We start from the raw sequence: 22,931 nt of genomic DNA, 5'->3' as shown, positions 1-22,931 counted from the left end.
CCAGTAGTAGGCCTGGCCGAAATGTGAACTATGCCGGAGTAATTGGCGTAATTTTGGTAATACTGCGTAACAAAATGTATGCAGAATTACTAAAATTATGATCCTTTTGCCACCTCAAGTAGTTTCGGTGAGACATTTTAATGTCAGATGTACCGTTCGCTTAAATTTTGAATGCAAGCAGCATTTCAAGTAGATTTTTTACCTCAGCGTATCTTTTGGGTAATTTCTTAATACAGGTGGTCAACAAATATTTCAGGTAGATGTCTTACCCAAGCAGACCGTTTGACTCATTTTTGGCTCGAAAACTACAAACCCAAAGCGAGCTGCAATGCTTTGAATGCAAGCAACGGAAAATCAACTCGAAATTACATGTTCAAGATGAATGTTTACTCGAACGGTCCATCTGGATAATTTTTTTTGCATAATTACGTGTAAGTGTGTATAGTTTAGTGGACATTTTGTGCAATTGCGCTATACGAAGTTACACGAGTTATGACCACCTCTTATTAGTTTAGTAACACATTAAACATATGAATATACTTTTAAAAATATGATAAAAATAGCAGATCCAAGCCATCCATACTGATTCAACTGGCCTGGTAAAGTAAAAAAATTCACATTTGTAAAGACTGTGGAGGTTAGAAAGCTAATAATGGCATTGGCCTTCAGCAGCAGTGGCAGGAGCTATGGGTAGAGCCATCTGCAGTGGACTCCTGCGAAATACCTTGGGCCCTGGCACCTACATTTTTACAAATTAAGAATGGGTGACAATGCCCCGAACGGGGAGGGGCAACAATTAGAACGCAGGCAGAGCTGAGCAGGACTGGGACTGAGCACCATGGAGAAATGAGGAGGACTGGAACACAGATTGTTGGGTGGATGGGGAAGGGATGGGGGGCAGCCACAGACCTCCCAACTCGTGTGAGAGGAGGGGGAGTTCTGGCAAGGAGATGGTGGCTTGAGTCCGGTACTGTATATTCAGTTGTGGAGGGCCTCCCAGAAGGGGCGTGGCTTCGTGTTGCGCACTGGATTAAGGCCCATATTTATACTTTTTTAGCACCGCATGTGCGCCGCTTTCTGACACAAATGCGGCGCAAACTTACGAAATACAATTGTATTTGTAAGTTTGTGCTGCTTTTGCGTCAACAAATTACGCAAATGTGCACTAAAAGGTATAAATAGGTAATAAGTGTCTCACCTAGTCCATCTTACCCCTTTAAAAATAGAAAAGCTTCTGATGCTGGTACCAGTGTCCGGGGAGGCTGCAAATCCCTCAAGACACAACTGCTGAGTGGATCTTCCTCACACTATCTGGAAACTCACTCTCATTATGGTTTCCAGCTCACTTAGTAACCACTATGTGATACTGGCTCTCCCCTGGGCGACCATGTGAAGGGAGACGATATCATGCGACACCTGGTCGGACCGTGTGAGCTGGCAGGTCTCAGCCGTTTCTGAGGAGGCAATGACCTCCCTCTATCCCTGCCCTGTGACAGTCGCTGGATTACGTGGCACACACTCTCTCAGAAGGGTGCACAAGTAAGGCATAGGTTAGCTACTAAGGGGTACATAGCACAGAATGGGGCTCAGGCTGTGGGGTAGGAGGGAAGGAGAGGCTGGACATAGGAGTACCAAATTCAGTTCATCTGAGCACTAATTCCAGGCCGCTCTGATTACCCTACTGCTTACACGGGCCACAGTCTTTGAAGGTATGAGAGGTCTAGTCCATGCAGATGACTTGGATCTCTTATCTCATACCCTCTGCTGTGATTACTGCACTGTTTACAACACCGTAACTGCTGCAACATACGAATAGTAAATACATTAAAAACGTAAATTCTGGTCTTCAATTATGAAGCCAAATGGAAAATTGATAGTTTTTTTACAAGTTAATTTAATTTTGGAAATGGCCATCAAGTGCAATTATCTCAGGTTTATAATTGACAACTGTCTTATTTTGAGGATACATATGTTTTCATATTAAATCTGATGATTACGAATTAAACCTGCCTTGCAAAGATGTAATCTCACGTATGGTGGCAGACCTATAAGTAAATTAATGTTGGATGCAAAAGCTCATGCTATACTGATTTAAGGAACATCGGCCCTTATGAGTACCAATAATTCTCAGCTTGTGACATTATGCGCCCAATTAGTTGGGAAATTGTTCGCTTTTTGTCAAAGAACCCCACATTCGAGTTCATTGTGGCCTGAGTGGCTTTTTTTGTTCAAGTGATCAACAGTGGTGGACATATCTACTGACATATCATTCTGACCAAGAGGACTTAAAATTCCAACTTAGGAATGTCATTACTGAATATCTTGTTCAATATTATACTTACTTCAGTTAACATATACCTTAATCAGTTGCGCATACTTACCTGCCATGACTTGACAAAGGTATAGATTAAGTGATTTACGAGTTGTCAAATAAAATATTAGTAAACACATAAACTAGTCACACCACGAAACAACCAAATACTGACTCTAATCAATCATTGTGAGCAAAACATGAACTTGTGAAGCTTAGACAACGTCCAGGCAAAATTCCTGTGATTCACATAATTTTGGGAATTTCGTATTATGCTTGTTATGCGAAATTCCCAAAATTATGCCATTACTCCACGTCGTGCAATAGCTACGCCGTTTATGGCAAAATATTAGCACTACTTCTGTGGGAACACGCCAATCAATCCGGACCAGAACAGCAACTGTTTGTTACAAATATTAGTTTTTACTGTTTTGTAGCCTGAAATGCGTCCTCGCGTTAAAATTGACACAAGGGTGCATTTTGGACTAAAATATAGTGCTAAATGACAGGATTGCATTTTGCATATTGGCGTGTAGTTTCACACGATTTTCCCGAAATTTCGTGCAATCTACGCAGAAGCAAATTACGTGAATTTCGCACAGACCTAGTTTAGACCATGTCGGTTCTTGATATTGTAAGTTACATCAAAGTGGGAATGTAATGGCAGTGCTGTGGTGGCGATGTGGACTCGGAAGAAACAATGGACCGTGTAATATGTTTATATCTCCCACTTTATTTTTAGAGAGCTAAATATTTACTGTTAATGTTTAATAGTACTGGAATAAGAACAAGCGAATCTGCAACTTTATTTTGTTTCCAAAGTACTAGGCCTGAGAACATAAGCAACACGATTAAACGTACGTCTATTGTTTAAAAAGAACTGATGAAAGCATAAGCTTAACATCCTTTGTCCACTGATAAATATGAAAAATATGTTGTTTTGCTAATCTTGGTTGGAGTAAGTATTAACTTTAAACTGTTCTTCTGAGAAAGAATCATGGGTGGGTTACTGCATGAGTAATGCTGTGATTGGTAACTTTAAAACATCAGTTTACCACTTTTAGGGCTTTTTTCTTGCTTTTCCTTTTTCTCGTTCCTTTTAATTTAGTACTTTTATGATATACTTACTATAGCATGCAATTCTTTTATGGCACAATAAACGTACTAATAAATGGGACTGCTTCATGCACGGCCAGTGTTATGATATGAGTGATAATATTGCAAAATGGCAAAATATGTCAATCAAGAGGATCATTGTGAATCTGCTGCACCCAATGATGCATTACCCCGTATGCACTCCATATATTAGCAAAATAATTAGTCTGTTCTTGGCAAACCGGCAACAAAATACCACAACAAAACGGGCACCTGTTAAACCTAGCGATTGGGTGGCCTTCTCAGAATAACTAGTTCTGTATGGCTGGGGGTGGAGGTGGGCGGGGCGTGGCTTGTCTGTATTTTACCTCTAGGGCGGCTTCCGGTTTGCTTCTAGATGCTGCTCAATGTAAGAGGCAGCACAGCGAGACAGCAAGCGAGAGGCCCCGCAGCGCTATGTGCGGAGTGGCTGGGCGCTCTAAAACAGTAATGGCACATGCACAAATGAAATGATTTACAAAATAACGGAAGGGAGGGAGGAAATTAAAACGTACAACCTTGATATTAATGTACAAAATGCCACCGCTCACAACGCAGCAGATCCAGTGGCTGAAGTGTTTTGAATGACTACCGCATGGTGTGCGCTGTTGCCGCTGGAATCAAAAGGTTGGTGACGCTTGAAGAGACCCACTGAACAAAGAGAGTATCTCAACGTCCCTCTATCAATGTATACGTATGAATGTATTTACGTTTGTTTGTTAAATGCGGCTGACGACAAGTGAAGCTGTCGGAAGACCAGACCTAACAAGCCTCGGCAATTGGCCCGTTAACACTGTCTGGAGAACTGTAATATGTTCTAAAAAGACAATATAAAGAGAAGGAAAGCAATGGAAGAGACCCTATAACGAAATATCTGCCTGAAGACTGCAACAAAGTGTGATAACAATCCACAATGAAAGGCCTATTGGCTTTAACAAATGTTTTTGACATCAAATAAGCCAGGGCTGCTGCCTTGGTCAAAACTCTTCATAACAAACAGACCAGACCTATGCCATTAAACCAGTCAGCCCTAGAACCTTATTCATTGGCCACAGGACAACAAAAGGGGCTCCTCCTCTTGAATTTGGCATCCAATATCCCAAATAATGCAGAGGGGATTTAATAAAGGTAAAAGCCAATCTGAACGTCAACACATTTCATTCTGGAAGAAAAAGCAGAAACGTTCCTGTATCTGTCATCACTACAAACCTGATCCTAAAAAGGAGTGTCTGCGCTCATCACATGCAAACACCGGCACAAATTAAGCACTGCAAGAGGGCACGAGATTGAGCAGTTAGAGAGCAGTGCATTGCAGGTGAAAATAAAGGGACATTGTGAAAGCTCTGCAGATGCCTTAGTAATGAGATAGTGCCTAGTACATAGTAATGAGATAGAAAGGAGAGACGTGCACAGCGAGTGTTATTTGGGTATGTCATTACTGCAATAGTGGCACATGGAGCTCATACTAAATGGGCTGCCCAGGATTTCGAGAGGTAAGGTGCTAATTGTTAACTCTACCCTTTAGGGGCAAACACCAACTTCTGAAAAGTAAATACACCGACTTTAAATAAAACTGTGCTTCTAAAGGCAGGTCCACTCCAGAAGGGGAGGATAAGGTGCCCAACATAAGAATTTTAAAGTAAATCGCTGGGTACGGCCAGAGATGCCTAATATCTTTATCTGAGCACTGGTACTGCAGTACTGCAAATCAGGAATTCACTGTTATATGAGCTTTGTCAACGTCTCAGTACTGAGACAGCATAGCACTGTATGATGCAGGCCATAATCCATGTGCATTGTGTGGGTTCTGGGTGGCGTAGCTCCCAATGATGGATTATGGGAAGTCTTCTTATAGCTCTGCATGGAACACTAGAGCGATTTGCAGATCAGGAGATCTCAATGAGCGTTACCTTACCAGGGTAAAGTGCTTGATGAAAGACAGAATGGATGTGCACTCTGGGAGCTGTGTGGATCCCTGGGAGCTGGGGTACAAGTTGAAGGCGGGATAAAGGTGCATGGTGAGAGATTATTGGATGCTTCAGTACAGAAGACCGCATGATGCAAACCGGGATACACGTGCTTTGTCAGGGCTCCATAGATGTCTCAGTACCGCGAATAAAAGTGCTCGACTGATCAAGAGAAGAGTCGACAATGATAGCTGTGTTCATGCCTCAGCAGTGGGGCAGCGGTGCATGAAGGGTCTGGATAGAGTTGAACTGTGAGAGCTATTTGGATGCCTTGGTACGCGGAGAGCCAATCACTGCTACGTCAAGTGACACGTGCTTTGAAAGGATGCTGACAATAGAAAACAATCACATGATTATTTAAATGATTTATAAAGGATGTTGATTGTATTGAAAAAAATGATCAATCAACATGCACAACTTGTAAATTTCCATCGCCATATGTACTATAAGCAGTCGAACAGCCTTCCAGCAGGGAAGTCTTGGACAGAATTAATCGAAGCGCTGTCATTAAACCTGTTTCTGTAGATGGGCAAAGAGGAAAAGTAGACCAAATCCAAGATGATAGGGACAACACGTCTCCCGAGGTAGAGTGAACCTAATAGCTATCAGTTATTGCCTCATTTATTCATTCAATCCGGGCCCTCATTCAAAACCAGCTCTTCCCCTTGGATGTGAGATAAAACTTAGGGACAGCTTCCAGCTCATCTTCAGTTGCCCATCTGCCTGCACTAAAAGGAGCTGCTTATCCATCCCATGTCAGGGAAGCGTTGGAGGAGACACTTGTAAGGCCGCCGGGCTACTTTGAAGGACATTACAGAGGCCACTGTGTGTCAGGGAGCCAATGAACATGCTGCAAAAAAGTGGTTCCTCTTTGTAGGACCAAAAAAATCCCCAAACCAGTGTCACCCCGGCTTACTTAGAAGCCTGATTGCCTATTAAGTACTTGGATGGGAATTTAGCAGGAAGATGATTACAGTAGTCAAGACAGGACTTTACTGACCATTCATTATAGATAGAAGTGGTAGAATTATACTGAGCTTGTTGGATTTTAAATAAAATACCCACACCACAGTTAAAAACAAAGACTTGAACTACTTAAACGAGCCTTTCAGAGCTCAAAGGTTTTACCTTTGAATTGGGGTTAAGTGCGCCCCTAAACAGGGACCATCTTTGGCTCTTTGGTGCAGAACAGGATGGCCTTGATTTTAGTGATGATGAGTTACAGATTACTCTCTGTTTTCCACTTTCACTTTTGAATACTCAGTATTAGATAATCGAAGGACCCTAGGATATTGGAAATCTCGGTGTAGATATGCATAAGTCTGCTCCAAAATGTATGCAGCGTGGAATTTTATCTTGGGTCAATGTCTAGATCGGGTCGTGGCTAGTGGAAAGACCCACAGTATCATATGTTGGAAATCACTGCTATGGCAATCCCACATTCCTAAAGGTGCTTACTCACTTCAGTCTACTAGTTCCAAAATGGACCAAACTGGAGCTCAGCCATCAATGAGCGGGCGTGCAGGGATGTGAACTGACATATCAGAAAGGTACATTAACACAGGACAAATGAGGGTCCTTTGCATGGCTGCAAACACTACGTTCATCAGGAAATCTGGCTCCTACACATCTTAACCGTGGTGTCTCCCCTGATGGCGCTGCCACCACATGCCACAGCCCTTCCCGCTTCTAAGTGTACCCGCGCTGGAACTTGCACCTGCAAGTTACCCATTTACCAGACCCCGGATGGCAAGGGACCTTTTACACTCATTTCTCCCAGTTGTCCAAAAGCACACAATAAAAATAAACACTGAGTTTGCAAATACACTTAGAGCTAGGGAGGGTCACATCATCGCTGGTATTCTAACAGTTGCCCGCATTTTCTGTGTCAAGCTAGGCCACAGGAAAACGAGGAAAATCATCAAAAACGATAATTTTTACCTTTTAAATATATACGTAAAACAAAAAATCCAGGATGAAAACAATTTAATAGTATTGTTGAGCTGTCTAAACTAGCCTCAAATATATCTTAAATCAAACCAGAGGCAGAACTGCTGTTTCAAAAAACAATACCTAAAACCGAACTGAATGAACAATGCAAAGAATTCAAAGTATCCGTACAGGTAATAATAACTTGTCTTTTATGTACAAGCTATTTTTAGGAAACGTGGAGTCCCCAGCTTAGTTATGCTCATTTTATCTATCATCAGGATGAATGGTTCAAAGGGGTGACCTGCAGGCCACACTAACTTGGATGCTCCACGCCCTCACTCGCTAACCCATAGTTTTTGCTGCAGGTGAGATGGTTCTGTGAATACCTTTATTTCCCCAGCCTCCACATTACCTGCAGTAGTTGTGGTTCCCCAGCCCCAGCTCTCCGTTGGGGTACTTGGCTGTATTGTAGGTGTGTTGGGAGGTCTGGTTCCAGTAGAGACACGGCCTTCCACCCTCGGTCAGCGAGGTATGCGACTGTCTCCCCCGGTAGTCCGCTCCGTTCACCTTGAAACATTCCGATAGCTCTGTGGGGACATCAGAAGCCAGAGGTCAGATGGTTCCAGTGTGATGCACATGTACCAACAGGCTGCATGTCAGAATATCCTTGCAATAATACAGTCCTACAAATCTGTTGTCAGTATAATACTGATCCCCACAATAAAGAAGTATAGATTTACTATTCTTAACTATTTTTCTACGCACCTTGATATATGGTCGCAAGGTACTAAATGTATATTCACCTTTATATATACTTACCTTCATGATATTGTGGGAGTAGATATCCTGCCTATAATATTCTGGTATGGCAATATTTAATACATATAACTATTCTGGCATGGGCTCCGCTGCGCTCCTTTCTGGATGCTTTATAATTTGGGTGTGTGCATACAACATGACGGTCTATGCGCTTAGCAGTTTTGTGTGCCTTCACTCTCCTCTCACGGTGTGGGAAGAATGTAAATCTGTTTGCTGTCAGTGCCCTACTTCTTCTCTGCCTGCCTCCTTTTTTCTCCCTTCTATTTACGGTTATGTCGTTAGTTAATAGCCCGATGAGTAGGCTGCAAACTGCCTCAAGATTGGATTGACGCTGACATATTATTGGCGAAGGCTGGGGACCCCTAGCGATCTGCAGGGACTTTGATGCAGCTTATTGCCATAGGAAGACTCGAGACATGTTTGTACTCTTACATAATAGGTGGTGCCCCTGGGACTGTGCGGGGCTTGGATTCCTTATCCTTCTGTATTTTACTCTGTGGGCTGTCTTTTTATTGTATTGTTGTATGTTACCCTCCTTTAACAATAACATTTATTTAAAAAAAATATATATATATTCTGGCAGAAAACCATGCCAGCCTTAGGAAATGCTAATTTAGGGCTGCAGAGCCGCAGCAATCTGAAAATCTCAACAACAAACCTGCCAACTTCAACAAAAAAGTCATCATGTGCGGAGGGGGCGGAGCCGAGGAGGGGCGGTGCCTTAGAAGGGGTGGGGCCTCATGCTGAGAAGTACCTATGAGGTACTTTTACCCCTAACCCAGCCCCAGGTTCCCTCCTCTAAACAGAAAAACCAAAACTTGCTGAGGCGTTTGCCTATGTCCTGGGGTGTTTTCTCACCTATTAATGGGCGTTGGCAGTTGAAAGACTCAGAAAAAAACAGAAAACTCATGTTTACAATGGTTTTCTGCTCGTTTTCCCTGCCACCGTGTGATATTGGCTCCTCAATGGGTGGCCATGTGTTGGAACCCAATATCAATATATGTGTGCCACACGGTGACACCTTGTGAGTGTTAGGTCTGTAACAAGCCATGCCCTATGGTCAGAGATGTATGTATGAATACATATGCAATCAGGTGGCGGGCAGGGCCTGGTAAAAGGCCTAACCTCTAACTCTCCAAAGAGGTAACCTATAATCAGGATTTTTGTTTCACATAAATGAGAGAGTGGTACTGGCGGGATGGATGTTTGTGACTGCAGTGTCAGGACTACGGATCATGGGTGTAGAGCACACACGTGCTAACGTGTATTCTTGCAAGTTTGTTTCTGAGTACAATATCTGAGACACTGGTATGTACTAGCGGTTTGGACCACTATTCTATATGTTTAGAAAGTGCAGGAATCAAGTCCATTTTTGTTCACAATTTCATGATGATAGTTGTCACTATTTACTAAACACCATTAATATCTCTCATTGGAAATTGCAATAAGAGAGAGAATGCCCTTTCATGCCCCCATCTAATTGTGTTTCTTAATGAGTTGCACAACACCATTTGTGATTCAGAAAGGCTTTTCCGAATGCCAAGAGTGGGTAGCAAATATTAAAAGAGAATACTGCAGTCCCTAACCCTGTGATGTTGTGGAAATCAGGGCTTGTGACTGCATAGTGCTTTAGCTGGTCTGGCTCTACGTTCTTCTGTTTGCAACAGAGAGTCTTTGGACCTCTAATAACCCTACACACATTTGGCTGACACCCTGACCTTAGACCAGAAAGACTTTCCCACATTGTGACAGTCTTAAAAGAACACAGTTGGCTCCCCTACTAGCCAGAATCAAACTTACAATGACCTGTGTAACACTGAAAGTTACCCATTCCCCTGCCCTCAAAACAACTGGGAGACAAACTGAAAATCTCAGGAGCTATACAAGTCTGGAGAGGCAAACCTGTCCTCAGGCTGGGACATCTTAAGCTTACATCAACACAAAACTCTCTCCTCGGCGGACACAACCCCGCTTCCTTTTATCCCAATATATTGATAGTGACGTGTTTGCCAAACTGCGATTTATGTTCCGTTCTTCCTGCTTCCTTATCGTTCTATGGGCTGGCGGGTCATTGCCCCCCCCACCCCCCCCACCCCCCCCATCTGCTAGCCCCCACCTCCCTTCGATATGGTCTTAACGCTATATTGAAGGTCTTTGCCAATCATTACAATGTTTATTTCCTCTGCCACTTTAACTTCAAGTTAGATATTCTTGGTAAAAATACACTAGATTCCTACCCCATTTTTGAACCGCCCTGTGAGGCTCTGTCGTCCCAATCTAAATATTCGCAACATTCAAATACATAAATCGCAAGAACTAAAAACAGTTAATTTCTCAAAACTAGGCGTGTGTGCCCCCATTGCGCGTGGCCAGGGGATTCCTTGGTGTGAGCAGTAACAGTTACTGGCCCCATCGGAATTGTGAGGACCGTAGAGACACTGTCTTTCCGTTTACTTTCACCCAGAGACGAGAGATTTTTGCTGCTTTCCCTGATACAAGTCGGTTAGGGGCTGTCGTGCATGTGGTTTTGTTGTGTCACTGTGTCAGCTTTGTCATGGCAGATGTTCCTGTCGTGGTTAGTGGTAACCCGTTCCTTCTGTGTAACTGAGGTGCCCTGTAAGGTGTGAGTATTGCCTGAAAATTCCAATAACTGGAAGAATTAACAATTGCTGTTGAACACTGTTGTAATGTTCCTCTTTCCTGGCATTAGGCATGATAGCATATCTGTCTCTGAAATTCAGAAGTTTGGCCAAAGGGCTCAGGGCGTGTGGGGGGAGGGGCCTGGTTCTCAATTCGGGAACGTAGAGGAGACGGTGTCCCTTTCCCTCTAGATCGATACACGTGCCCCAGGGTCTATTCAGGTTGGATGACAATGTCAGACTCCACTGCTTCTACTTTAAGTATGCCCCACTCTGCAGCCATTCTAAATTTCACAAAAGGCCAAGATCGTCATAAAGCTGTCTCAATGATACTTGCTACAGCAGCAAATTGATTCCCTATGAAGGGGCGTTTGGGTATCTGCCCATTGCTGCTGAAAGGACCAACATAGCATACGCTGAGGGGGGGTCACATGCCAGGCCCGTATTCTGAAAGGATCAACATTAGTAGGGAAAAGTCGGTCACTGTAGGGAACCGATGTGATCGGCGGGGCAAGCCCTCCCACCACCGTGCAAAACTAGCTTCTCCTGAAGGACTAAGATTGAACATTACTTCAGAAAATACATGTAAAAGATCAGCTCTACCAATACTTGAATCAGAAAAACATTGAGTAAAGGTCCCAGAACAATTTAGTCAAATTAAAAATAATTGTAAAATCAAAATCAGATTATAACAACAAAAATTGGATCAATCACTACAAAGATTTAGAGTTTTAAAGTAACAGTTCTATTCCACAAGTCCTCTCCGTTCTGCAGGGACAGACAATGAAGCACAGCACTAATCCCAGCTCCAGTCTAACTCTTGCTTTACTCAGGTCCGAGGTTCTGGCCCAAAGTCAGTCACCTTGTGCAGGCAAGCACAGGGTTGTCTCTGTCCTGTGACCTCAAGGTAGAGACAGTCTCTTCATGTCCATCCTAATGTGCCTAAGCCAGTGAATGGTTCCCATGCCTTCCCAGTTGTAAGTTTAGTCTTTGCTGCTCTAACACCAGAGTCATTGCCTTCCACTGAAGAGTTCTCTTTCTGGATACCAGCTCACAGTGAGTGAAAATTGGATCTGGAGAAGCGCTCAGCCAGTGGAAGGACACTAGCTGCCGACAAGAAGCTGTACTTGGTTCATGCTCCACGGCAAGATCTAAAGCTGGAGCTGTAGGAGGAAGAAGGAGGCACTGACCAATAAGAAGCAAGGGGAACTAGAGTGACATTGAAGCCAGCCAATGTTAAGTAATGGCAACTAATGGGCAGGATCGAAGCTCATTTTAAGCTCTTTTCTTATTTACAAAAGATTTTGCCAACAATGCATGCACATTGTCTCAGGCAAAACTTAAAAATGAGCGCATGAGAGAAAGGTAAGCATGAAAAAGTAATGTAACTGTGGAAACACAATCTTACAAACACATTGGTTCCAATTCGCACAGAAATAGCCTACAATCCTGGAAGCATGTCTGCTTCAGACTCAATTTCAGGATCAATGGTTCCAGTTCAGAAAGGGTCAACTGGAGTCCGGTGTCCAGTTCTGACACATCTGAAGCAGGGGTCCATTTCGTGAGAACTGTGGACACCTAGAGATACCTAATCCAGAGCGCGCGCTCCACTACTAGGGTCTGTGTTCAGAATGCTCTGGATCGTTCTAGACGCCACATTCAAAGTATTCCATTCAATTCTAGAGGTCTTAGCAGTTGTATTGTGGACAAGTCTGGGCTACATCTGGTCTATTGTAGACAGTCCCAGGGATAGAGGGTTTGGGGACACGAGAAATTGGAGCATGGTTCCAATCAAAACTTTTATGAAGGGAAAAAGCGGAGGACACGAGGGTAACGTCAAGGGGCAGGAAAGGCAGAAGAGGAAGAAAAAGGTGGCGTGGGAATGGTAATAAAAAGATGGGTGGATGGAAAAGAAACAAAGGGAGGGGGTTAAAGGAGTCAGAAAGAAAAAATTTAAAGAAGAAAAAAGGTGAAAGGTGGGATGAAAGTGGAGAATGAATGGATGGAAGGGAGATAGGATGGACAGAGGAAACGGTGAAAGGATTTACAGGTAAAGCAGTTCTTGTAAGGAGGGTTGGGTACATTTGCTTTGTACCCTCTGGGGGATTTAGAGCTACGTTTCAAGTGGGAGATATTTTCATTTTCTGGCTACTGCCTTGAGGGATATGATTGACATATTTTAAACCCCTGTCACTCACTAACTATTTGCTGAGGCTTTTACTATTGGTCCCTGCCCTGCCGGTCTCATCCTCCCCTCGCTCCCAGGTCCTTCTGCCCCTCCAGCGCAGGACACCCAATACCTGCTATCTCAGCAGGGAGTGAAGTGCCCCAGCGGGCTAATACCTTACCTAGTCCAAGGTCACCACCTCAGTATAAAGGCCGCGGCGAGTTCACGGTGACTGACGTGGATGATTGCACGTATAACCTATCACACATTAGTGCGTGTGTACGCACGCTACCTTCCAGACATAGTGGGCCTACTGTTTTTTTGTGGTTGATTTGTTATATTCGACTTTGAAAACTAGAAAGTCTGGTCCGCGGACAGTGAAGCGCCAAGCACGGCAGTGTCAAGGGCAGGGCGGCACGCCTCAGAAGGGCTCCGGCTCCTGTGGGGAGGTATTTTAAATAGATTGACATGACAGCATTGCGTATCTCGTGGAAGCCGCTCGACGCCAAGGAAGTCGGCTGAGAGTTAAAAGTTTCTCCCTCCCCGTTCCCATTTCATCTACTAAGGGTCCTGGACCCCGTAAACAAAGTCTGTGGCGCCATTTTGCGAAATGACCAGCCAGGTCAAAACAGGCCATTGTATTGTTTCATTTTTTTTTTCTCGAAAGATGTTCGCAGAACTAGAGTGTTGTTTCTCAATTAATCTGCTCCAGATCGCTTTATTGTCCCTCTGAATCATTCACGCCCCAATAGCCCCCGTAATCCCATTGACCATTTTCACGAGCATCAGGTCTACCTCGGACAAGAGTTCACCGAGTCACAACAACATCTGCATAAGTTGTAGATATGGTGGGTATATGAGGTTTCGGTTGTCATTGGCCATATGGGTCACCACCTGTGACTGTATTTCCCTGTTGTCACCCTTAATGTATGGAATTTGTCTTCTTGGAAGCACTTTCCGGACTTTAACCGTTGTTACAGGTGTGGCTTGTTTTTTCCCAAACAGATGCATTACCTCACAATACATGGAAGAGGAAAGAACACTTTTCCAGCGTTAGTGTTATCCAGTGACACTATCTTCACCCTAACCACAGCATAGTACCATTTCCACTGGAGTTTAAGGCTCACCTTCCCATGTACGAGACAAATGTCCGTCCATTCAAGGCCTCTCATTCTGCTCTAAAATGTCCTTCTGCAGGTCCAATTCCCAAGCATTTTTATGTGTTTCAATGGGTTGGTTTCCCTGCGTGACTAGATGTTTTTAGATGAGGGAAATTAGTTCAATTGCACTTACCCAATCCAACATTGATTTCTCAAGGACGGTCGTGTTCATAGATGCTTCTGCTCTAATTCTGAGGTTCAAGACCCTGAGGCACGCTTCCTGGGGTCTCAGGGCAAACAGGGGCTACTGGGCTCCAGTTGTAAGAATACTACTTCAGTCAGCGATTTGCTTTATAAAACAAAAGTACTGTAAGATAATAAGGACAATAAACTTGACAAAAAAACAATGATCAATAAAGGAATTCAAAAGCCTCTGCCTTCTTCTGGCAAGAGATACATTCTCAAACACTTCTACTACAGCTCAGACGCACTAAGCGCTATAAAAAGTTTTAACATGGGGACCTATTTCCTTTGTTAACCAACTAAAGGTGTTTCAAGTGTCCAAGTTTGCAATGTCAGAACACCAGAGGCAGCAATAATTTCTCTTAAAAGAGTGGAAAAAGTGTGACCAAATTTGAGTCTCGCTGAGCAACGCTTCAAAGCACAGGGCTTCACAATGCTGCACCTCAAATATGAATGTGTCAGTTTGATTGGGCAGCAGAGGTTTAGTTGTAGTTACTGTTTCTGAAATGTTAACAGGGTTTAGGTGCACCTGCTATGAAAACTTTCCATGCCATAAGACTATCCATGAACTTTTACTCAAAAACAAAGCGCCTAGCTAACCTTGGCCAGGCCAGGGGTGCAGGGAGAACATTTAGTGTCCAGTTCCTGGGTAAGGGTGCTTCCATTGGAGCCCTACTACCCCAAGGCCTAGTTCATCTGGGCAATAGGCAGGGTCCAGTGCCAGGGTCCCAGAATGGCTGCTCAGATGGTGCAAATGTTCATGGGCTTTTATTTACGAATTCACTGGTGGTGCTGACAATTTTCCTTCAGCAGAGGTGTCACTAGCAGTGACCACAACACAATAAGAACACCGCTGGTGGCAACGCTGTTCTTGTGAAAATGATTGCCTGGTCTAGAAAGAAACTGTGTTGTTACGTACTGAGAGCGACTTCCTTTATCTACCGCTCTAAACCCTGCAGGCAGGGGTTGGAGTCCAGGAAATTCTTAAGAGAACTAGTTGTCGCATGGAAAAGATAGGGACTGAGTTGGAAGGGGCATTCTGCCACTGACATTTTCTCTGTGGGATGTAGCAGCTGCTTTCAGAGCTAGAAGGCTTCCATGATGCCACCATGAAAGATGCTACAATGAATGGAGTGGTTTGAAAATGTCTGCAAGAGCTGAGTTTGATTTCCAGCCTGGCCTTGAGCATTCAGGTTTCATGGTGAGCTGTAGTCTCTTTTGGGATGGTTTAAACTGGTCCAGGGAGAATATGTACCAGCCCATTATGAGCAGGAGTGTAATGGCTGATACAAAATTAGGGGAATGGGTTCGATTAAGACATGTATGACCTCAACCACGTAGTGTGTACACTCTGACACTGCTCAAAGTAAAAGTAATGTGACTGGTTGCTGAGGTCATAAAATATTCAAAAAACTATGAAGCCCAAGTACATTCTATTAAAGTTAACGTTTTATTTTAATTAATAGACATATAGGCCCTCATTCCGACCCTGGCGGTTTCAAACCGCCAGGGTGGAGGACCGCGGGAGCACCGCCGACAGGCCGGCGGTGCTCCAATGGGCATTCCGACCGCGGCGGTAAAGCCGCGGTCGGACCGGCAACACTGGCGGTCTCCCGCCAGTGTACCGCCGCCCATAGGAATCCTCCAAGGCGGCGCAGCTAGCTGCGCCGCCGAGGGGATTCCGACCCCCCCTACCGCCATCCAGTTCCCGGCGGTTCTCCCGCCGGGAACCGGATGGCGGTAGGGGGGGTCGCGGGGCCCCTGGGGGCCCCTAAATGTATTTCACTGTCTGCTTCGCAGACAGTGAAATACGCGACGGGTGCAACTGCACCCGTCGCACAGCTTCCACTCCGCCGGCTCGATTCCGAGCCGGCTTCATCGTGGAAGCCTCTTTCCCGCTGGGCTGGCGGGCGGCCTGAAGGCGGCCGCCCGCCAGCCCAGCGGGAAAGTCAGAATCACCGCCGTGGTCTTTCGACCGCGGAACGGTATTCTGGCGGCCCCCGACAGGCCGGCGGCGACCGCCGCCGGCCAATGTCGGAATGAGGGCCATAGTCAAGTCACCTGAAATTATTTCTTAGATAATGAATACATCCTAAAACAATGTAGGCCAAAACAAGTTTAGCAACTTATTAATGTTACAGTTAGTCGATTCCTCAGGGCCTAGCTATTAAACAATCAATGATTCATATGTGGGCAAGTAAGAAACAATCGCTCTTAATTTGCAAGGCGTTTTCTCAATAAATCTATACAATTCCAAAGGTTCTCACATCTAGGCGATACTCTACTGACAGGCAGAACACTTCTCGTGTTTTGCGATAGCTGAAAGAATTACCAGATGTCCTCTTCACCCACAACAACGTGGAATGAGATTATGCCTCTGAGCGAAAAACATAGTCCAAAAGGAGCAACGTTACCTCACTTCTAGCTCCTGCCGCCGGTACAATGTGGGCCACTGAATTTTGAGAAACGAAGAATAAGCGTTAATGACATTGCCGTCAAGAGGGTCCAGTGGCCACTAGCATTAGAAGCATGGATTGCCCGGGTGCCTAAATCCTCAGGACGTCAATACACATGTAATGCTCCACAACACTTTAAAACCTTCTCTGGGAGGGTAAAGATTGAGACCCTGCAGCCTGAACATCTGTGGGCATAGCTGTCAAAGCGTTTCAACGCCTGGTCAGGAGAAGTACCTGCTATATATATGAAATTATAATACAATAGGACAGCAGGTGCAGTGACACCAGGGCCAACAGGTGCAAAGGCCATGTGCACCCCAGTTAGTGGCTGTTTTTAATACCAAAACGGGACGGGAGCCTAACACTCGCGCCTGTATGAGGGCCCCTGCCACCCTTGGCCTTGGTCAAGGTGCGCCCAAGTAAACCTATTTATGAAGTGTATCACACGTCCCAGTTCTCAGCCGGCTCTTCCGGCCATTGTGAATCAGAGAAGCGCTGCCCAGAGAAAGCGCTTCACACCCATAACTTGTGCGGGTTTTGCTGGCATCACCAGACATGATTTTGTGGGCTAGGGTGACCACCTGGCATTGAGGCACATTCTGGACAGGACTGTAAAAAATTCAGGACAAAGGGTCAAAATTCAGGACAAAAATTCAGGACAAAGGGTCAAAATTCAGGACAAAAATTCAAGAACAAACGTCAGTTTTACAGACACACGCAAGAGAGGCCATGCCTCACTATGTTGTCAGTGCATTTATTTACTCTTTTTTTAACATAGCACTATTTCTTCACTGTGGTCTTTTTGCGATTGCCTCCAGGTGTGCTACATTCAGGTGTCACATAACGTCCTTGTTCAGTAGTAAATTAATGCCCTTCAGTACTGCGGCAAGGCCATCACCCCTACCCAAATCTACCCGATCTTTCCTGAAGAGAAAGTAACAGCAACATTTTGATTATGTTTCTGAACATTGTAAAACCGCTGGCAAACAGTTTGGGAAACATTAAGGTAATTAACCTTATGCTAGTTTAAACAAATTGAACAAAAACATCTGGCTTACCCCAACCGCCCATGGACTTTCAACTTAACGAGGCAGGGCAGATGCTGTGGGTGACAGTCTCACACCTATTGTCAGGATGTGATGTACCCATAACTTGTCTGTGGTCTCACAGCACTAGAGTGTATGTCCGGGACTCTACATTTATCTCAGAAATGGGAGCCCGGACTACCAATCAAAGATAATAAAAGAGAGGATGAAATCAAGAGCAAATGGTAGATCCCCGGCAAGTAATTCAAAGGGTTGTTGCCAAGAACTGGGTAAATAAGGAAGAGAAGTACAAGATGGGACAATTCCTAAAATCAGACAAGATGGGTCCACCAAGACTATTCGAAGGTATTGGGAACCTGGGGAGTTGTCTCTGCACAAAGGAGCGAAACAGAAGGGGCACTGTCAAGTGGTTGAACAAGCAACACCCATCCACCTTGGCAAACTCTTCTGGTGCAATGGTCCGCTGTTAGTGCTTTTAAAGGGTGAGCAGGGGCCACACCCCTTGCAAGGTTGTGCAAGGCAATTGCCTGCTTTGTCCATGTCTTTATATGGTTTTGAAATTGAGTAAAAGCCAAACTAGAGATCTGGGTTATCCCTAAGTGTCAAGTACACGTAGAGTCTTCAAAATATTTGGGATGTAAATTGCACAAACACAATTTACAAATTTTAAAATGTAATTAGTGTTTCTTTGACATATGGCACTATTTTTGCCTTTATATACATTTAGATCTCAGATTGAACTGGGAACCAGTTACCTTTTGATACCTAATGATTAATATCTACCATTCTTACACTGATTTCCAGGAAGAAAATCTCGGCAGAGCGAACTGTCCCTCCAAGCCCAGTTTGCTTTTTGGTCTTCTCTTCTGCTTTCTGTAGAGGCCATGTGGCACTAGCAAAGATAGTGTGCTACCCCAATGATAGTATTATTTTGCAAACCTTCCCCTGCTCGTCCTTCATTCCTTCTTCAGACAGGCCACACATCTGATTTGGTCGCTGCAGCACCATCGGGAGCTCTTTCCACTCTAAAGCTAACTGTGACTGCGGGTGGATTAGATCTTCTGGACTTAGAATGCTTTTATTCAGCTGCAGATGTCCAATGGGTGGCTCACTGGCCTTCTGCCCACCTCCCTGCATGAGATGGGGTTTACCAGTAAAGACTTTTAAGGAAGGCTTAATGCACTGCTCATCGTTTCCTACTGACCATTCTACGGATCACCATCCGTGGTTATCATGCACAGCTTTCTCTTGCCTTGCCAGAACCTGTACACCACTGCACTGACACTCTACTCTGCACTCTACACCACTCTACTCTATGCCACTGCACTCTAGGCACTATACTCTACTCTACTCCACTCTACAATACTCCACTCTGCACCATTCTACACCACTGCACTCTATGCCACATGAGTCTACTCTGCACTCTGACACTGCACCACTCTGCATTACTGCACTCTCTGCTACTCTATTGTATGCCACACTACTCCACTGCACTCTATGTAACTCTACCCCATGCCACTCTATGCCACTGCACTCTGTGCCAATGCACTCTAAACAGCTGCACTGTACGCCACTGCCCTCTACTCTGTACCACTGTACTCTACACCACTGCTCTCTGTGCCACTCTACTCCACTCTACATCACTGCACTGACACTCTACTCTGAAGCGTTCCACTCTCCACCACTGTACTATACACCAATGTACTACTGCATTCTATGCACTGCACTCTATGCCACTCTACTCTGCATCACTCCACTCTACAGCACTTTGCTCTATTCTGCACCACTCTACACTACGCCACTGCACTCCCTGCAACGTCAGTCTACTCTGCAATCTATGCCACTGCACCACTCTACACTACTGCTCTCTCTGCTACTCCATTGTATGCCACTCTTCTCCACTGCACTCTATGCTACTCTACTCTGTCCCACGCCACTCCATGCCATTGCACTCTAAACCACGGCACTCTATGCTAACGCACTCTAAACAACTGCACTGTACCCCACTGCACTATACTTTGCACCACAGGGCTCTACACCACTGCTCCTATGCCACTCGACTCCACTCCACACAACTATGCCACTAACTTTAAGCCATGCTGAACAGCAGCTACTCTGGTGTACAACATTGCTAATGGCTAAAACACATTAGCAAAGCCAATAACTCTTTCGTAGATGAGACCTATTGGCTTTGCCAATGTTTGTTAGTACTATGAGGTACCGAGGTACCTGAAAGAACTGTGAAAAATACAATTACATCATAATAAATGCTGCTACAAATTGCGCAAATACATTTTGGTTAAATAAAAAAAAAGTGCTTCTCAAATACAGATTTGAATAATATACAGTTTATACCTAGTACTAAAAAATGTTATAACACTCCATTAAAACCACACACCCCACAGCTCACTTTGGAACACCATTGCAATACCTCTCTAAAATACATTTCTTTGCCACCAGAAAACTTCAAGTGACTCCTTTTAGTAAAGTCAATGCAGGTTTTCAAGCCCCTTTGTATTTGCAGATTTACCAGTTGCCCACATTTGCATGTCTTTAGGGAAGGAGACCCCCTGGCAAGAAGGTCTGATTCTTATCTGTCTGCCCCTCCCTCCCTCAGAGCACAGGAGACCCCCTGCCTTCCAGCCCAGCAGGGGAAACTGATCTGCCCGTAATTTCGCCCTGCCTCCATTGTCCTTTAGGTGAAAGGCTAAAATTATGGACAAATGCTGTCCCTGAAGACTTTCATCACGGACAACGGACAGCAGGGTGAAATTACGGACAGTCCGTGAAATTTACGGACGGGTGGTCACCCTATTGTGGGCTGCACCAAGGGGGCCCAGATAAAAGTAGCGGCGCCACCTGCAACAGGCGATCATGAACATTGTGCGCGTGAATGAAATATATATATATATATAAAACACAATGGCGATTACCTCTGTGTAGTTATAGCGAGGTCAGAGTTTCCATCCTTAGGAAGGGTGCTTTTTGTTTCACTAATAACTTTGGCACTGTATGACGAATCTTCATGAAACGATTAAAACAAAAGTTCATCCGCCTCAGCTCCTAACTGCAAATTATCGGGGGTTATCTGTCAAGCAGGGGCTGGCTGAAACCTTAAGAAAAAATGTTGCAGCTGCCATTACAGGACACGTTGACTCGGTCCCTGTGTCTTGAATTTGTGTAGGAAAAAAAAGACAACTGAGTGGCCGGGCAGGAACACCCTGACCTCCTGTCACTTGTAGGAGGCACCGTGAGGGACCCGTTCAGGGGAGAACAAATAAAAACCTATATTTATTGTGCAGCAGGAACTACAGTAGTCCTATGGGACCTAGCATAGTCCACCAGTGAGATACCGCGGTAATCCCAATAGAGCTGCCATACATGCTTCATCTTAAAAGTACTGTGGAACCACACAAGCTTCAATGGGCGAAGCTTGTTCTGTCCGGTAATACAGTGGAGATGAAGCTTGTGCAGTGGTACTACGGGAGTACAGCAGTACTGCGAAAAAATGTAGAAATAAGTAAGTAAATGTAGAGAGGATGGGCATCTGCGGGGGGTGGGTGTAGGGCCAGGATGGAGGACATGCTCAGCAGGGGGGCTTGGGTGCCCGTGGGGTTTGGGCACCTCAAGGGGGTTGGGCCAGAAGCCAATCCCACTCTGTGCACAGACGAAGGCCTTCGGTAGTAGGGTTGGATGTCTGCAGGGGGTGGGCACAGGGACTACTCAGAGGACAGACCCTGCTTTTAAACTCCCCACCCCCATGAAGCACAACCCAGGGCTGTGCTCAGTGGGGGACCTGGGTGAATATGAGCAAAAGAACACAAACATTCACTGAAAAACACAAAGAATAAAGTGATGCTATAGTTAGGCATGGTACTAAGAACTTACCTTACATTAAGACAATTTCAGAAATTCACTACAGAAACCAAAGGTTAAAGTGACATTACAGTTAGGGGTTGAAATAACACAAAATATACAATGACATGCACTGCTTTTGACCTCACATATTACATCACTCATGATATATTAAAATATGTAATTGATGACATCACTGATGTCATCACTGATGATATTTTCCAATGTATGTGACAGCTTGCTATATGCTTTTATAACTAGAAGGTATTCGGCAAACTACAACTAGAGCCAATTTTCTATCACTTTTGTTAGGCTAATGTGTATAACCTTCCGCAACATGCATGTTATGAACACGCCTGGGTGGAGCTCATGGAGCTCTACTCTACAGAATTCAGCCAAGTTGATTTAGAATTCTGTGGAATTCTGCTGAGGCGGAGTTCCATGAGCTGCAGAGTTGCACCCTGTCCTGAATGCCCCTGATCTCAGAAGCGCTAAGTAGGGAGGGGCCTTGTTAGCCAGGCTCGACCCTGCTTAGCGCTTTCGAGATCAGGTGCATTCAGGCCAGGGCAGGGCCTTAAGCAGCTAAAGCAGCCGTTTCAGGCCTCTTATGCACCAGTGTGCACAAGGAAAAAATTTAAAAAAGAGGACTCACCTGGGTCTTCGTTGCCAGCGGTCTGGCCCTCTGCCTTCCTTTGTCCCCTGCTCTCGGGCCCAACCCAGGCTGCTGGCAGAGGGAGGCCTGATTAATTCTCCTGCTGGCACCAGCTCCAGCTCCATCGATGTTGGGGGACGAGACTGCGCACTGTAGCCCAGTTATGAGCCACATAGCGCAGACAGCACTGTAGCCCAGTTATGAGCCACATGTGCTTGCGCTGTGTGGCCCATAACTGGGCCACACAGCGCAACTGGGCAACTGGGCTGCAGTGTGCACCTGGTGAGATCTGCTCCACTGGCGGGGATAGCAGAGTTTTTGGGTGAACTCCATGCTCCAAGCTGAGCATGGCGTGCCAAAAACTCTGTTAGCTCAGGCAGCGGAGCTCGTCACCCAATCCTAGTTATAAAGCCTATCTGTGAAATCACCCAAATTTAGATTATGATATTTGTTAGTGGTTTTGAGGTGCGAAAGAATCATAATGGCTATGTAATCATTAATGCGATCAGCAACTTATCAAACCTTGAATAAAAAGTGTTTGGTCACTATTTATCTTAATATGATGTCTTGTTAAATAGCTCATCTGCCATACTAATTTAAGTCAACAACT

General features: G+C 44.9%; 1 protein-coding gene across 1 annotated transcript in view; it reads right to left on the bottom strand.

Moving 5' to 3' along the window:
- The window catches only part of KREMEN2 (kringle containing transmembrane protein 2), a 96,532-nt gene that overhangs the window by 53,391 nt on the left and 20,210 nt on the right, over positions 1 to 22,931 (bottom strand). Inside the window, exon 2 of the mRNA XM_069244351.1 lies at positions 7,757 to 7,931. Coding sequence (XP_069100452.1) covers positions 7,757 to 7,931 — 175 coding nt within the window. The remainder of the gene's footprint in view (positions 1 to 7,756; positions 7,932 to 22,931) is intronic.

Source organism: Pleurodeles waltl, chromosome 7 (assembly GCF_031143425.1).
Source record: "Pleurodeles waltl isolate 20211129_DDA chromosome 7, aPleWal1.hap1.20221129, whole genome shotgun sequence".
Taxonomy (NCBI): domain Eukaryota; kingdom Metazoa; phylum Chordata; class Amphibia; order Caudata; family Salamandridae; genus Pleurodeles; species Pleurodeles waltl.
The sequence above is the reverse complement of the archived record's forward strand: the minus strand, read 5'-3'. Positions and strand labels throughout refer to the sequence as shown.